General features: G+C 42.3%; 1 protein-coding gene across 1 annotated transcript in view; it reads left to right on the plus strand.

The window, feature by feature from the left end:
• The window catches only part of LOC106548733 (connector enhancer of kinase suppressor of ras 2), a 217,428-nt gene that overhangs the window by 95,536 nt on the left and 107,101 nt on the right, over positions 1-14,791 (plus strand). The window contains exon 9 of the mRNA XM_087727105.1: positions 2,022-2,168. Within this exon, the coding sequence (XP_087583231.1) occupies positions 2,022-2,168 (147 nt within the window). The remainder of the gene's footprint in view (positions 1-2,021; positions 2,169-14,791) is intronic.

Below are 14,791 nucleotides of genomic sequence, written 5' to 3' on the forward strand. Positions count from 1 at the left end.
TAAGAAATGCATTCTGGTTGGTTGTCAGACTCCCAGGGGGAGGGGGCGTCTTAGCTATCTCTGTAGGCTGTCCTGAGACCCAAGCTTGTATGCCTTGCTGGCTGATGTAATTTCCCCAGGTGTCTTGTGGTGAGTTTCTGTTTGCTAGATGGAGGAGGGAGATCTTTGTTATGTAGAATAGACTGTATCAGACCTTAATAGACCATTGACAAAAGGAAGGGGGCACTGAGTTTCTGCCTCCCTTTTAGAGGAAATATTGTGCCCTTTAATATTTTCTAAAACGTTTCATTTTCTAGGAGGGAGGTGGGTTTTAACTTCCAGCAAAACATTGCGTTTTCCAGGAAGGTGGGGTGTTTATTCACACAAACAAAGGAGAACTTTCCCTAGGACTGTAAACTTAAAAAGTCCTCCATATGAGAAAGTAAAGGGGTGAATTTCTTTTCCTGTTGTTGTTTTAAGGGGGGAAAACACACACTTAGAATACCTCTAAGTTTCAAGTCAGAGAAATGCGTATATGTTACCGGAGCTTTGTTTGCAAATAGTGTTATTACTTGCAATAACTTAATAAATTCCGTCCCCCCCCACAAACCCTGTGGACTTTTCCATAGCTCAAATAAATGATGTTTTATCTTTAATTAAACACCTTGAAGAAATTGCACCAATATTATTCTCCGCTATGCAAGCTCCCCTTCGCCAACCTCCCCATTCCAATTTCTCCCCTACCCTCTCCCACCCCCCAAATTAACAGATCCTATTACAGCAGCCGGGATTCATTTAGTAATTATTCTGAAGCTGCTCTTTAGAAAGCCTCCAGTGAAATAGAGTGATCCTTCAGTAGAAAAGATAATTAAAAGCAATAATTCAGTTTGTTAGAGGATATAAAAATTAGAACCGTACATCACTGTCTCTATTATTTTTTTAAAAGTAATGGTAGTGCAACAGATTGTTTATCACACTATCGCCCTGTTTAAAAATTAAAATAAGCAAACGTTACCTTTTTCTCTTAAAAGACAAAGAAATAAAGTGCTTAACAGGCACTACACAAATCTTGCCGAGAGTGATCTACGAGATCTATATTACAGTTGTGTAAAAGTATTTAAAAGAAGTTGGGCCTCTTTTTTTGCTTCCTCCAGGCTTCTTATTTCAAATCTAAAATAAAACTGTGGCTGCTTTAAGGATTTGCTTGACCGACATTAACGCAAGTGTTAAAACAGCCAGGCTGGCTAAAAAAAAGTAATCGCTTTAATAGGGGGATTCCCATCATGACTTACTTGCGCACACATCCTGCACTCCTACAAATGACCACCAAGTGGCAGCAAAGACATACACAGAACTCTAATCCTGTACTCCCATCTGGTGGTCATCTGGATATTTGCAATCAATCCAATCTGTCAATTCTGCCACAAACACTTTGTAATGCAGGGGTGTCAAATTCAAGGCCTGCGGGCCGTATTCAGCCTGCTGGGTGCTTAGATCTGACCCGCGGGGCCACCTTGGAAACAGCGAAAGACCAGCCCATAGTGCCTCTGCCAGTGAAAATGGAGTTCAGTAGGGCCGCGAACAGCTCTCCCGAGCTCTGTTTTCGGCTGCAACGGCCTCCTGCAACCCCTTGCAAGCAAAAAATGGAGCTCAGGAGGCCATGCACAGCCCTCCCGAGCTCTTTTTTTTTGTGGCAGACCAATCGGCCACCACAAGCGCCCCCAACATGAGTAACGTCAAGTTCGCTTTTCAGAAATGACCATCATATCTTCAGTATTTCTTATAAGTATTATATTAACATGTGTCGGTGCTAAGGAGTCTACTCCCCCTCCCCACCTGAAAGGAACTCTGTTCCAACTACCACTTGCCTTATATGGGCGTGGCCAGCACGTGACTCATCCAGCGGCTGTGGGTGGCTTGATCACATGGTTTCATAGAAAAGCACGGGTAACAAGCTCGTATTAACATAAAAGCAACCTTGATTACAGGAAGCTAATAAACGACCTTTCCAAAAATTCAGTGACAGGATTCTCTCTCTTCAGGTTGGCTGGCAGTTAAAGAATTTGGTCAATGCGTTGCGTGAAGACCCAAACGGCGTGATCCTAACGTTGAAGAAGCGACCTCAGAATACGCTCGTTTCTGCTCCGGCACTTCTCAAGAACGTCAGGTGGAAACCCCTCGCTCTCCAGGTAAGATGAGCTTGGACGGTGTCTTTGTTTAGTGAACTCTGAAAAATGCATCACCGACTCTTGTTTTCCCTCATCAGCAATCCACATTAACAAGAAGCAACGATGAGAGAATTAGGATGATTTAGATCAGACTGGGGTTAACTGTAGGGGGGAGGATTCACTGCAAAGTTATTCTATTGTTTTCTTTAAATCTCTTTGCGATTTGTATTAGTTTTATATTTTTGATATGGTCAAATGACTAAATCTATTATCTACGGAGCTTCTCAATCATCCAGGTCCAGGTGCTTATTCAAAAGGCAACTGGCCTTTATTTTTCTTTGAAGATGTTTTACTTCTCTTCCAAGAAGCTTCTTCAGCTTAGAGTAGAATAGAGCAGAGCAGAGTACAATACAATAAATACAATTCAATGCAATGCAACACAACACAAAGGTGCTTTTTCAAAAGGCAACTCGCCTTTGTTTAGCTTCTCATCCAAGAAACTTCACTAGAACAGAGCAGAGTACAATACGATAAATGCAAAGCAATACAATGCAATGCAATGTAATAGAATAGAATAGAATACAATGCAACACAACACAACACTACGCATTCAGTCACCCCAAAAGGCAATTGGGCTTTCTTGTTGTTCTTTCTTTGAAGATGTTTTGCTTCTCATCCAAGAAGCTTCTTCAGTTCTGGGGGGTTAATAAGGGATCTATAGAACTGAAGAAGCTTCTTGGATGACAAGCAAAACATCTTCAGGGAAAAACAAAGAAAGTCCAGTTGCCTTTTGAAAAAGCATCTTTGGGACAACCATGACCTGGATGGCTGAGAATCTCCATAGTCAAAGATAGAACTAGTACTCTGATTTGTGCTTCATCATGCCTAAGCTACTTCACCGTGCTAACAGCCAGAACGTTTCCAAGATATTCACAGATACCCAGTAAATATGCTTGGCAAGATTTTTTTTTCTTTAAAGTTTTGGGGGCATTATAATGTACCTTCCACATTTCCACAACTTCAGATCAGATCCGCTTAATAGAGTTGGAAGTAACCTTATATAGGTCATCTAGTCCAGCCGATTACCTCCCATAGACTGATTAGATCTCACAGGTTAGGTCTCCTCCGGATTCCATCTGCCAGCCAATGTTGCAGCTCCAGCCCTCTGGAATGACCTCCCTGTGGAGATCCGGACCCTTACTACCCTCCCAGCCTTCCGCAAAGCCACCAAGTCCTGGCTGCTCCAGCAGGCCGGGGGGCTTGTGAAATATCCAGCCCCATGGTAACTGTGAATGTTGCGTATTTTAAAGTGTTGTTTTTGTCTATTTATCTCATTCCCTTGTTTATTGTAAGCCACCCGGAGTCCTTCGGGAGTGGGCAGCATACAAGACCAATAAACTCAACTCAACCCCCACTCAAGCAGGAGACCCTACACCATTTCTGACAAAAATGGCAATCCAATCTCTTCTTGAAAGCTTTCAGTGATGAAGAAAGCTTTTCTTGCCTAAGTGTAGGACTTTTCTCTCCCTTTGAGGTATCTAACACCAAGCATGTTGTTGCTGTTCACACAATACTTTTGACAAGATAAAGATCTAGCAGATGCATCCATACAGCATTGACATTGCTTAGTGTTAACTTTAGTTAGGATATAAACCCAGTCTCTTTAGTTTGCTTATGGTTCAGTGTCTAAAGGTTTGGGCTAACCACCACTCTTTTGTGGTAATTAGCATAGTCGTAAGGCTCATAAATGGACAAATTAGCCCTCCTCTATGTGGCAGAACCTCAAGGTCATCCGGTTTAGGAATTCCTGTGTTACGAGGTACCTTGGAAGGGATTATTAATGCCCTCCTACATTTTGCTCAAAAGCTATGTTCCCTTGGGTGCAGATGGGCATAGGTCTTGAGCAGAGGTGGTATCCAGCAGGTTCTGACCAGTTCTGGAGAACCAGTAGCGGAAATTTTGAGTAGTTTGGAGAACCGGTAAATACCACCGCTGACCAGCCCCGCCTCCATCTACTCTCTGCCTCCTGAGTCCCGGCTGATTGGAAGGGAATGGAGATTTTGCAGTATCCTTCCCTTGGAGTAGGAGGGAATGGAGATTTTACAGTATCCTTCCCTTGGAGTAGGAGGGAATGGACATTTTACAGTATCCTCTCCCTGGAGTGGGGAGGGAATGGGGATTTTGCAGTATCCTTCCCTTGGAGTAGGAGGGAATGGAGATTTTGCAGTATGCTTCCCCTGAAGTGGGGAGGGAATGGAGATTTTACAGTATCCTTCCCCTGGAGTGGAGAAGGAATGGGGATTTTGTGGTATCCTTCCCCTAGAGTGGGGAGGGAATGGGGATTTTGCAGTATCCTTCCCCTGGAATGGGGAGGGAATGGGGATTTTGCAGTATCCTTCCCCTGGAGTGGGGAGGGAATGGAGATTTTGCAGTATCCTTCCCCTGGAGTGGGGAGGGAATGGAGATTTTGCAGTATCCTTCCCCTGGAGTGGGATGGAAATGGAGATTTTACAGTATCCTTCCCCTGGAGTGGGGAGGGAATGGAGATTTTGCAGTATGCTTCTCCTGAAGTGGGGAGGGAATGGAGATTTTACAGTATCCTTCCCCTGGAGTGGAGAAGGAATGGGGATTTTGTGGTATCCTTCCCCTAGAGTGGGGAGGGAATGGGGATTTTGCAGTATCCTTCCCCTGGAATGGGGAGGGAATGGAGATTTTGCAGTATCCTTCTCCTGGAGTGGGATGGAAATGGAGATTTTACAGTATCCTTCCCCTGAAGTGGGGAGGGAATGGAGATTTTGCGGTATCCTTTCCCTGGAGTGGGGAGGGAACGGGGATTTTGCAGTATCCTTCCCCTGCTATGCCCATCAAGCAATGCCCACCAAGCCACGCCCACAGACCCAGTAGAAAAAAAATGAATCCCATCACTGGTCTTGAGCGGCAAATGGCTGCAATGAGATTTGAAGGTGAAAGAGTCTTCCTCCCACACTTAACAGCTGGTTCTATCAGTTCTGGCAATGACCTAGAAATTGAGCGCAATAGGTTTTCTGTTAATCACCCCTTGGAGAGAAGACGGCATAAATCTAATGACGTTCTTTTCATATCTTTTTTTTTATTACTGGGATTCCAAATGGAGGAAGAATACAATTACAAGCCCTACATTTTGTCCCAGCTGCCCTTAGTCAATTGCAACTCATTCAAGTCTCTTTCTCTCTCTCGCAAAATCAATACTATCAAACCACATTCTTCTTCTTTTCCATCATATCACAGCGGCTTCTCCCTCCCCTTTCCTTCCAGCCATTCTTTTCCGGGAGAAAATTTTTCAATCCCTCTTGGATTTCCCAGCCTGCTTTATTTTTCAGGTTTGGAGGCCAAAAGATTATGAGTTTAAAGGCGAATATTATTTATTTGTCAGTATTAAAAAAAAACAACAATCAAAGCTATCACGCATTGCAGTTGACTATTGTGCCTGTTAGGTTTCTACTGCATTCAGAAGGATTTGGAAAAGGAAAACGCTCCGTGATTTGATAAAGACAGAATTGTAACTTGAGACTTTCAGCTTCCTCCCCCCCCCAAAGGAATGTAATAAGAACATTAAATACAGCCCTCTGATCTCAGCTATGTGTCTTTTGTTACTCAACCGTGACTTTAGAGAAAGATCACCTAATATTTGCTACCCTTTGCACAATGCTATAAATGATACTAAGTGTGTACAGTACAAGTTTCCAAGACTCAGCAATGCAGTGGTGGGTTTCAAAAAATTTTGGAACCTACTCTGTGGGTGTGGCCTCCCTTGTGGGAGTGGCTTGCCGGCCATATGACCTGGTGGGAGTGGCTTGCCAGCCATGTGTTTTCTTTCTTTCTTTCTTTGTTTCTTTCTTTCTTTCTTTCTCTCTCTCTCTCTCTCTCTCTCTCTCTCTCTCTCTCTCTCTCTCTCCCTTTCCTTCCTTTTGTCTCTCTGTCCCTTTTTTCTTTTTTTCTTTCATCTCTCTCTCACTCTTTCTTTCTTATTTATTTATTTATTCCTTCCTTCCTTTCTCTTTCTCTCTCTGTGTGAGTCTGTGGGTGTGTGTGTGGGTGTGTGTCAGTGGTGGGTTTCAAAAAATCTTGGAACCTCTTCTGTAGGTGTGGCCTGCTTTCCGGGTCCACTGGTGCAACCTCTTCTAACCGGTTCGGTAGATTTGACGAACCGGTTCTACCGAATAGGTGCGAACTGGTAGGAACCCACCTTTGCAGCATTACCTCCAGAACAGATTGACATAGTTGGAAGGGACCTTGTAGGTCATCTAGTCCAACTCCCCACCCAAGCAGACTCTACACCATTTCTGACAGATGGCAGTCCAGTCTCTTCTTGAAAGCTTCCAGGGACGAAGCTCCCACAACTTCTGAATTTCTAAACCACATTTCATACATCAAATGCCCTGGGAGTATTTGGGAAAGCCGTGAAGTAGACAATCCATCAGGCCAAAGTAGCCACAACCACTTTTAAATAGTTATGTTAGCTATTTAACACATGTTATTGTCTTCTACCTAAGTTATAAGAGTCTCTCCAGACTGCTTGCCATCTCCAGGGAATGACCAGATAAGGCTTTGTGCATCTTAGAGAGGTCATTTATGCCCCTTATGGTGTGCAGCGATTCTAAACTGGGTCCCCACTAAACTCCTCCTTCCAGCCTAGCTGGCAGTTTCCTAACACATTCCAGATAATCTGTTCTGACCTATGCTTCCCCTGAGCATGAAGCAAACTCCTGGTCCCAACAAAAACCCCTTTTATTAATTGACTGTGAATTCTGCTTATTCACATCCAGCAAAGTCTTTCAAGGGAGGATTTACAGTCGCAGACCTTATCTGGCTTGGAGAACTGCCAGGCCGATATCTGCAGAACTTGGCAAGGAGCCTCGGAGAGTCACAAACCAATTAAGCGAACTAATTGTCTCCTGCAAACCCCACTCCTCCTTCACTACTCTTTTATTTCCTCTGGGATGGGCCATTCATCATCCACCTGTGGCCTTAGTCCCAAGTCAACCCTTGTTCTTTAGTTGTTCTCTTCGTCTGGCAACTCTGCTCATGGGCACATCGGAACAGGCGCCAGCTGTTCCTCTGCCCCACTGATCTCCGACTCCGAAGGCAACTGATAATTGTTGGACAGCCCTGGCCCCCTCTCTGCCTCCAACACAGAGCCCTCATCAGAGCCTTCCCCAGACTCCATGACTGGCCCATGTTCCTCCCCAACCTCCTCACTGTCTGAATCTGCTGCCAGCTCTGCGGGCCGTTGGCAGGCCACAACACAATCAAATGATTGGGTGGGTTTGAGGTTGCCATTTTTGGTACATCTCCGCTTAAAACAAAACTGAGAAATGACCTCCTGTTCTGTGATCAAGTATTCTTGGAAGAATGTTCAACCCTCCGTTGCCAACTGACCCACTCCAAGCGATTTTTGTAGTGAGTCTACGACAGGCACTCTCTCTACCGAATGACTGATTGTGATGACAACAGAACAGTGATCGCTGGATGAGTGGGGGAGAATATATTTAGATTTCTCAGAGTGAGAAATATTTTCTCCTTGCCTGAACTGGCTTGTCACTCATCATCAGTTCTTGCCTTTCGAGAATGCACCTGACTGGGCATGTGGTGGAATTGATTTAAGGATTGCTTGAGCAGTTCCCACTGAATAAACACGGTTTTATATACTCGTAAATAGAAGAATGTAAAACTCTTTGCCTTATATGTGCGTTTTTGGGCAGTTCCCCATTTGTATCCCACATGATAGCAACCCAAGAGGAGAGGGCCTATGGAGAGTTTGGGTCAAAGAGAACTTCCCCTGTTCTGACCCAGGCTTCCTTAGAAAACAAGAAGCAAAGTCTTGGTCGCTGCAAAACCTCTTTTATTTACACGACTGTGAATTCCTTTCATTCACAGTCAGCTTAGTAAACAGTCTTTCAGAGGAATGTTTATCCACGTGCACCTTATCTCGTTTGGAGTGCTGCCAGATAACTAGTTTCCAAATGCAGGGCAAGGCAAACTTGCCACAGAGTCCCTTAAAGTCACACACAGAACTTGCCAATCTTGAACCGACCAAAGGAACGAATTGTTTCCTGCAAAAGCCCACTCCCCATTCACTCCTCTTTTGTTGCCTATGGGAGGGGCCAATCACCTCCAAGGTGTAGCTTTACTCCTAAGTCAACCCTGCTTTCTTAGTTGTTCTTGTCTTCTGGCAGCTCTGTGCATGCACACACTAGGAACAGGCTCCAGCTGTTCCTCTGCCTCATTGCTATCTAGCTCCCTCTCTGCCTCCGACGCAGAGCCCTCGTCTGAGCTTTCCTCAAACCCCAGGACCGGCCAATGTTCCTCCCCAACCTTCTCACCCTCCGACTCTGCTGCCAGCGTGGGGGAGGGGGCACAACATTCCCATCCTTTGGAGAATGAATGCCTTCCTGAAATGACCTTCAGCCCCTTCCAGTTTTAAAGGACAGTTGGGGACATCTACTCAAAGATCTTGGTGAGATCACCTAAACACTGTCTTGGAGTCAGCTTTGCTCCTTCCTTTCCTGGGAGGATTCACGAAGCCAAACACATTTCTCTTGTCCCATAAGGTGGCGTCAAAGTCATCCATCCTCCATGTTAGTACCAGCCAGAGAAAATATATCGGTTCTTTCATTTCGTGAAAGAGAATTTGCTTCCAATGTTCTTTCAAAGAAAAAGAGAATTTTGGAGAAATCCTCACAGTGGAGAGCTTCTTCCATATTATTTTTAAAACTGGAGAACACCCTTGTCCTTATACAGTGGTAGGATGCAAGAGGTTTAACAACCGGTTCGGTGAGCACACACATGCACGCTTTGCACATATGCTCGCCTAATGCGTGCTTTGCACATGCACCTAACATGTGCTTTACATCTGCGCACAGTGTTCAAAAACCACCTATTTTAAGCTTTAAAACTTACCTTTTATGTCAGCGCTGGTGAGTAAAACAGCTGATGCACAGAAATCCACTATGCCGCGTGAATCAGGTGAGCTAAAAAAACAGGGAAATATAGCACAGGAAAGGGCAGGGGTGGGTGAGCGGGGCCAACTTCTCACCGGAATTACCGGTTTGCCCAAACCAGTTTAAACTGGCTGAATTCCCCCCGTCCCCGGCTGTATATAGTAATGAGGTGACCATGGGGATATTTAAATATTCTGTCTTTCATTGTACAATCCTCTCTCCAGGAGTTTTCAGCCACCTGGATTTCTCATTTTAGAAATTACTGAAGGAGGAGTCAGCATAGCGATGTTACAACGTGCGGTCTCGACACTCTGAGACGGCCGTTGATACTTTTGCCACTGGACGGTCCATTGCGACCTAAACCATCCCGCAGATCAGGAAGATGAAGCCTTGTTAGTCTCAGGGACATTGCAAAGTCCCTGATTGACAAAAGGGAAGCACTTCAAGCCGGCAGTAAACAGGCAGCCCCAGGCTGATGAAGTCGGGATGGCTCTAGAAGGAAGGAAGTGAAAAGAGAAAGTGAGTCCATCTGTTGAGGTATTTTTTCTATTTTGGGAAAGACTGCCCAAAGAAATTTTTCTTTTAAAGCCAAATTAGATCCTTAAGCAAAAGAATTAAGCGGCAAAATTAACATATTGGATTGCTTGGGAAAGCTTTTTTTTCTTTGTAACTATACTTTGTGGATTGAAGTGCTCGCAACGTTTCTTGTTTCTGCTCTTAAAGTGAACGGATTGATTTTTTTTCTTCTGCTTTTTGTTGCTTTATTTTTTGACTTCTGGATTAAAACCTTCCCTTTTATTTTAACAATTCTTCCTATTACTTGTTATTAAATTTCATTAAAGAAATTTAAAGAACTTTGTTTCCTATAAGCCAGAGATAAATATTAGAAAGTGAAAAGTACCAACACTGCCACTCAGAGTTCAGAAGCTGGAGTTTTTGAAACAACGTATCTCTGTTCTTTTCTTCTTTGATCTCATTGACTTTGTAGCTGAAGGGTTTGCAACCTGTTTACAGAAACTGATAAAGAGCCAAGGGCATGAATTGTTTTCGCAGGTGTCTTTGAGAACTATTTTGACAGGGGAGAGAAAGGAGGGAACAACAGAACACTTCTCCTTTGAAGAGCATAAAAGAACTTGTGTTCAAGTCAACTTAAAATAAAAAAATAAAAGAGGCCTGGAAGGCTAGAGTGGCAGTGGCTATTAGTTTTTTTTTTCTTTCCTTCTTTTTTGGAAACATGGATCAATATTCAGATGAGGAAACCTTAAAATTCCAAAACATCTTGGCTGGAATTCAAAATCTATTGGAAGGATATGGGAGAATTGAGAAGAAGTTGGAAAGACTAGTCTTCCTCACAGCAAAAGATGAAGGGGTTGGAGCCCCAAAAATTAAAGGGGAGAATGAAGACATAGAAGATAAAGACAAGACAATAGATGAATTTATTAATGGAGTAAATGTGGGTGAAAGTGGAAAGAAGGGAATATGGAAAAGGGAATTTGACCAACTGAGCCCTACCCCAGATTCCAAGATACAGAAGGAAAAATGGTAATGATCATGGATTTAAGAAGAGAATTTTTTTCAGAAGCACGATTGACAACCAAAGACAAGCTAATTTTAGTAACAGCTGGAGGGCAACAAGATTATCTGAAAGATCCTTCAAAATGCAGAGAGAAGGTTATAAAAACCTTATAAAGGAGATAAAAAGAAGACTGACACCACAATTGGCAAGAGAGATAAGACTGTTTTGTTACTAGAAAGATACAGGTTGACAATGAAAGTTGATAATAAAAAATTAGTTGATTTTATAGTTCATATTAGATTATGAGGAATTTAGTAATTCTCAGATTGTTTTAGATTGTTATTAAATGTTTATTCATTAACAAATAATTAACTATAATAACAATAATGAAATGATAATGGATACAACTTAATGATATATACATGTACGGGCAAACTAGTAAAAGAAATTTGGATATAAATTGCAAATTGTGATCTGGGAAAAAGACCCATAAATTTTATTAACAATTTTTTATTTAGATCTTGTCATAAAGGTGTAAGGGTTTTTTTTGGGGGGGGGTGTCTGATGAGAGGAGATGGGATATAAATAGTAAATGATTTTTAGCCAATTATAATAACAACAAGGAAATGTCAATGGATATTGTTTAATAATATATACATGTTCTGGATTGACAAAAGCAACTTGGATACAAATTCTAAACAGCGAGTTGGAGGGAGAGGGTGGGGGAAGGTTTAGAAACTTTATTAATTGACTTTTACTTAGAAGATGTCATAAAGGTGTAATGTTATTGGAGGATTTTTTGAAATAGCTAATGAATGCCATTATGTGGTTGTGTCTTTGAGTATGAATGATTTGAGGTAAAAGCACGTTTAAATAATTGTAATCAAATGAGAATTGTGGTACACTGATAGTAAAATATACAAAGATTTTTGATTTAAAGTGTATAATCTAATATGAACTATAAATAATGACTGTGGAAGAAATGCATGAAAGTTATCTGTAAGCAATCGACATGCTTTCTACAAGATGTAATGAAGGATGATTCTTTTTTGTGTTTTTGTTCAATTAAAATAAAAAAAATTTCAAAAGAAATATTTTTAGAAATTACTGAAGGCAACGAACATAGATAAATCTTCTACCTCTTCCTCTATTTTCTCCACAACAACTCTGCGAGGTGGGCTTACCTGAGATATTGACTAGTCCAAAGTCATCCAATCAGCTTTCATGTCTAAGGCGGGACTAGAATTCTCTGTCTCCTGTTGATTGGCCCAAAGTCACCCAGCCAGTTTTTGGGCCTAAGGCAAGAATAGCACCTGATATCTTAGAATTCCTTTGACCTCTCCCTTTGCAAGATATGGATAGAAGTACCCCCATAGAATCAGTGAATCAAAGAGATACCTAATAATGAATATGAAATTGAACAAAGATCTCAAAAGTATGCTTATAATCAGTTTTATTCCACATTTGCTGTCGAAAGGGATGTTAGAGACCCTAATAAACCCTAGTGGCTTCTAGTGAAGAAAAGGACCAGGGGAGACAAGCTATTTTCCAAATCACCCAAAGGCCAGACAAGGAATAATGGATGGAAACTGAACAAGGAAGGAGAGATTCAACCTGGAAATAAGGAGAACAGTGAGAGCCATCAACCAATGGAACAGCTTCCCTTCAGAAGTTGTGGACGCTTCATCACTGGAGGCTTTCAAGAAGAGACTGGACTGCCATCTGTCAGAAATGGTATAGGGTCTCCTGCTTGGGTGGGGGGTTGGACTAGATGACCTACAAGGTCCCTTCTGACCCTGTTAACTTGTTTAAACCCCTTTAGTCCAGTTTCTCATCCTTAACAACTTTAAGGCCTGTGGAATTCAACTCCCAGAATTCTCCAGCCAGCATGCAGAATTCTGGGTTTTGAAGTCCACAGGCTTTTAAAGTTGCCAAGATTGAGAAAGTTTGACTCTCCTTGGCATTGCAAAAATCCATGACGCAATGACACCATTCCAGCATCTCTAACAGATTTAGCCTTTCTGGCGTCTATGTTAAATAAATCTCTTTCCTTGTCATTCCCATCCTTTGCTTCTAGCGTTGACCTTTTCAGTATCTCCACTCTATCTTCTCAATGGCCATTTTCATTTGTAGCTAGTGATGTTTTAATTATGAGCCACACAACCCCACATGGGTGGGCTGGGCTGAAGACTTAGTAAAGCCATCTTGATATCTCTTCTGTATCTCTCCCAGCATTTCCCACTGGTTTTTTGGCTTGTCTTAATGCTCCCATAAGAGCAAAGACATGGTGGCTCAGTGGCTAAGACACTGAGCTTGTTGATCAGAAAGATCAGCAGTTTGGCGGTTCAAATCCCTAGCTCCACGTAATGGAGTGAGCTCCTGTTACCTGACCCAGCTTCTGGTAACCTAGCAGTTTGAAAGCGCATAAAAATGCAAGTAGGAAAATAGGAACCACCTTTGGTGGGAAGGTAACAGTGTTCTGTGCGCCTTTGGCATTTAATCATGCCGGCGACATGACCACGGAGGCCTCTTCGGACAGCAATGGCTCTTCGGCTTTGAAACGGAGATGAGCACTGCTCCCTAGAGTCGGGAGCGACTAGCAAATATGTGCGAGGGGAACCTTTACCTTACTTTTAAGAGCAAAGAGTAATTATTCTCTGACAGCAAAGTTGTTTTTGTTGACTGATGTCATCCAATTTTAATTAGAAAAAATAATAATAACCTTTATCTTAAGGTTGCAGCCTTCACCTCTGGTGGGACCAGCCAGTGAAAAGTGAGAGTGGGCTGATTTCATGCCACAGGACCAAAATAGATTCTTGACTAAATCTCTTTTCATAGAATTTTAGTAGTCCTTTGGTTCCAAAATAAGTTCTGAGAGTTTTCCCCCCACAACCCACTTTCATCACCCTACTGCTATTGCTGAGCAGACTTCAGACAGAAATACTCCTAAAGAATTATTCCACGGTGTTATGAATATTTATGGAAAGGGGAATTGGCTATTTCATGGACAATTAGTGCCTAACTTTGATTTTGGGTAAGCAGAAAAGCAACACATTTCCAAATCCAAAACTTATGCTTGAATATGTGGTGTGGCAGGAATAAATCTCCAAATTAAGCCCTGTTGGCTACAGATATATTTATAAAGGCATATTCATTAGTTTCTTGAAATGCTCAGTGTTAAAACCTATCCACACATCCCTAAAATTAAAGGCAGTTACTTTGGCTCCCTTTAACTCTATTTCGTGAAAGAGAACTAGAAGGGCAAAATATCAGAGAACAGAGAACAGTCACAAAATATTCAGGAAAATAACAGAATAATAAAGTTGGAAGGGACCCTGGATGTCTTTTAATCCAACTCCCTGCTCAGGCAAGAAACAGTGCACCTTAAAAAATTATTCAGTTTCATTGTACATATGTTTGTACGTTGTACCAGAGGTGGGTTGCTCTTGGTTTGGCCCGGATCGGGCGAAACGGTAGTGGCGGCGGCGGCAGAAGGCTCCGCCCTCCCGCCCAGATGCTTCTGCGCATGCATTGCGAGCACATGAGCGTGCATGAATGAACTGATAGTAAAAAAAATAGAAACCCATCACTGCATTGTACACATGTGACAATAAAGGTTTGGTTTGATTTGAGTACAATGTTGGAGCATTCACCACTTCTGGAGGCAAGTTGTTCCACTGATTAATTATTTTAACTATCAGGAAATTTCTCCTTAGTTCTAGGTTGCTTCTCTCCTTTGATTAATTTTCATCCATTGCTTCTTGTTCTACCCTCAGGTACTTTGGGGAATAGCTTGACCCCCTCTTCTTTGTGGCAGCCCCTGAGATATTGGAACACTGCTCTCATGTGGTCCCCAGTCCTTTTCATTAAACTTGACATATCCAATTCTAGCAACCGTTCTTTATGTGTTTTAGCCTCCAGTCCCCTAATCATTTTTGTTGCTCTTCTCTGCACTCTTTCTAGAGTCTCAACATCTTTTTTACATTGTGGTGACCAAAGCTAAATGCATTATTACCCAGAAGTGAGTTTCTCCTGCCCATTTCTGCTATTAATTATATTTCAAAGGGGAAAAAAAGAGCAGCTACGATGGTGGAAATGAAGGAATTATGAAATTGAAAACTTAGAAAAAAGTTAGAAAAAAACGTTTC

Source organism: Thamnophis sirtalis, unplaced genomic scaffold, assembly GCF_051295495.1.
Source record: "Thamnophis sirtalis isolate CommonGarterSnake01/CBP01778 unplaced genomic scaffold, rThaSir2_p1.2 scaffold_13, whole genome shotgun sequence".
Lineage (NCBI taxonomy): Eukaryota > Metazoa > Chordata > Lepidosauria > Squamata > Natricidae > Thamnophis > Thamnophis sirtalis.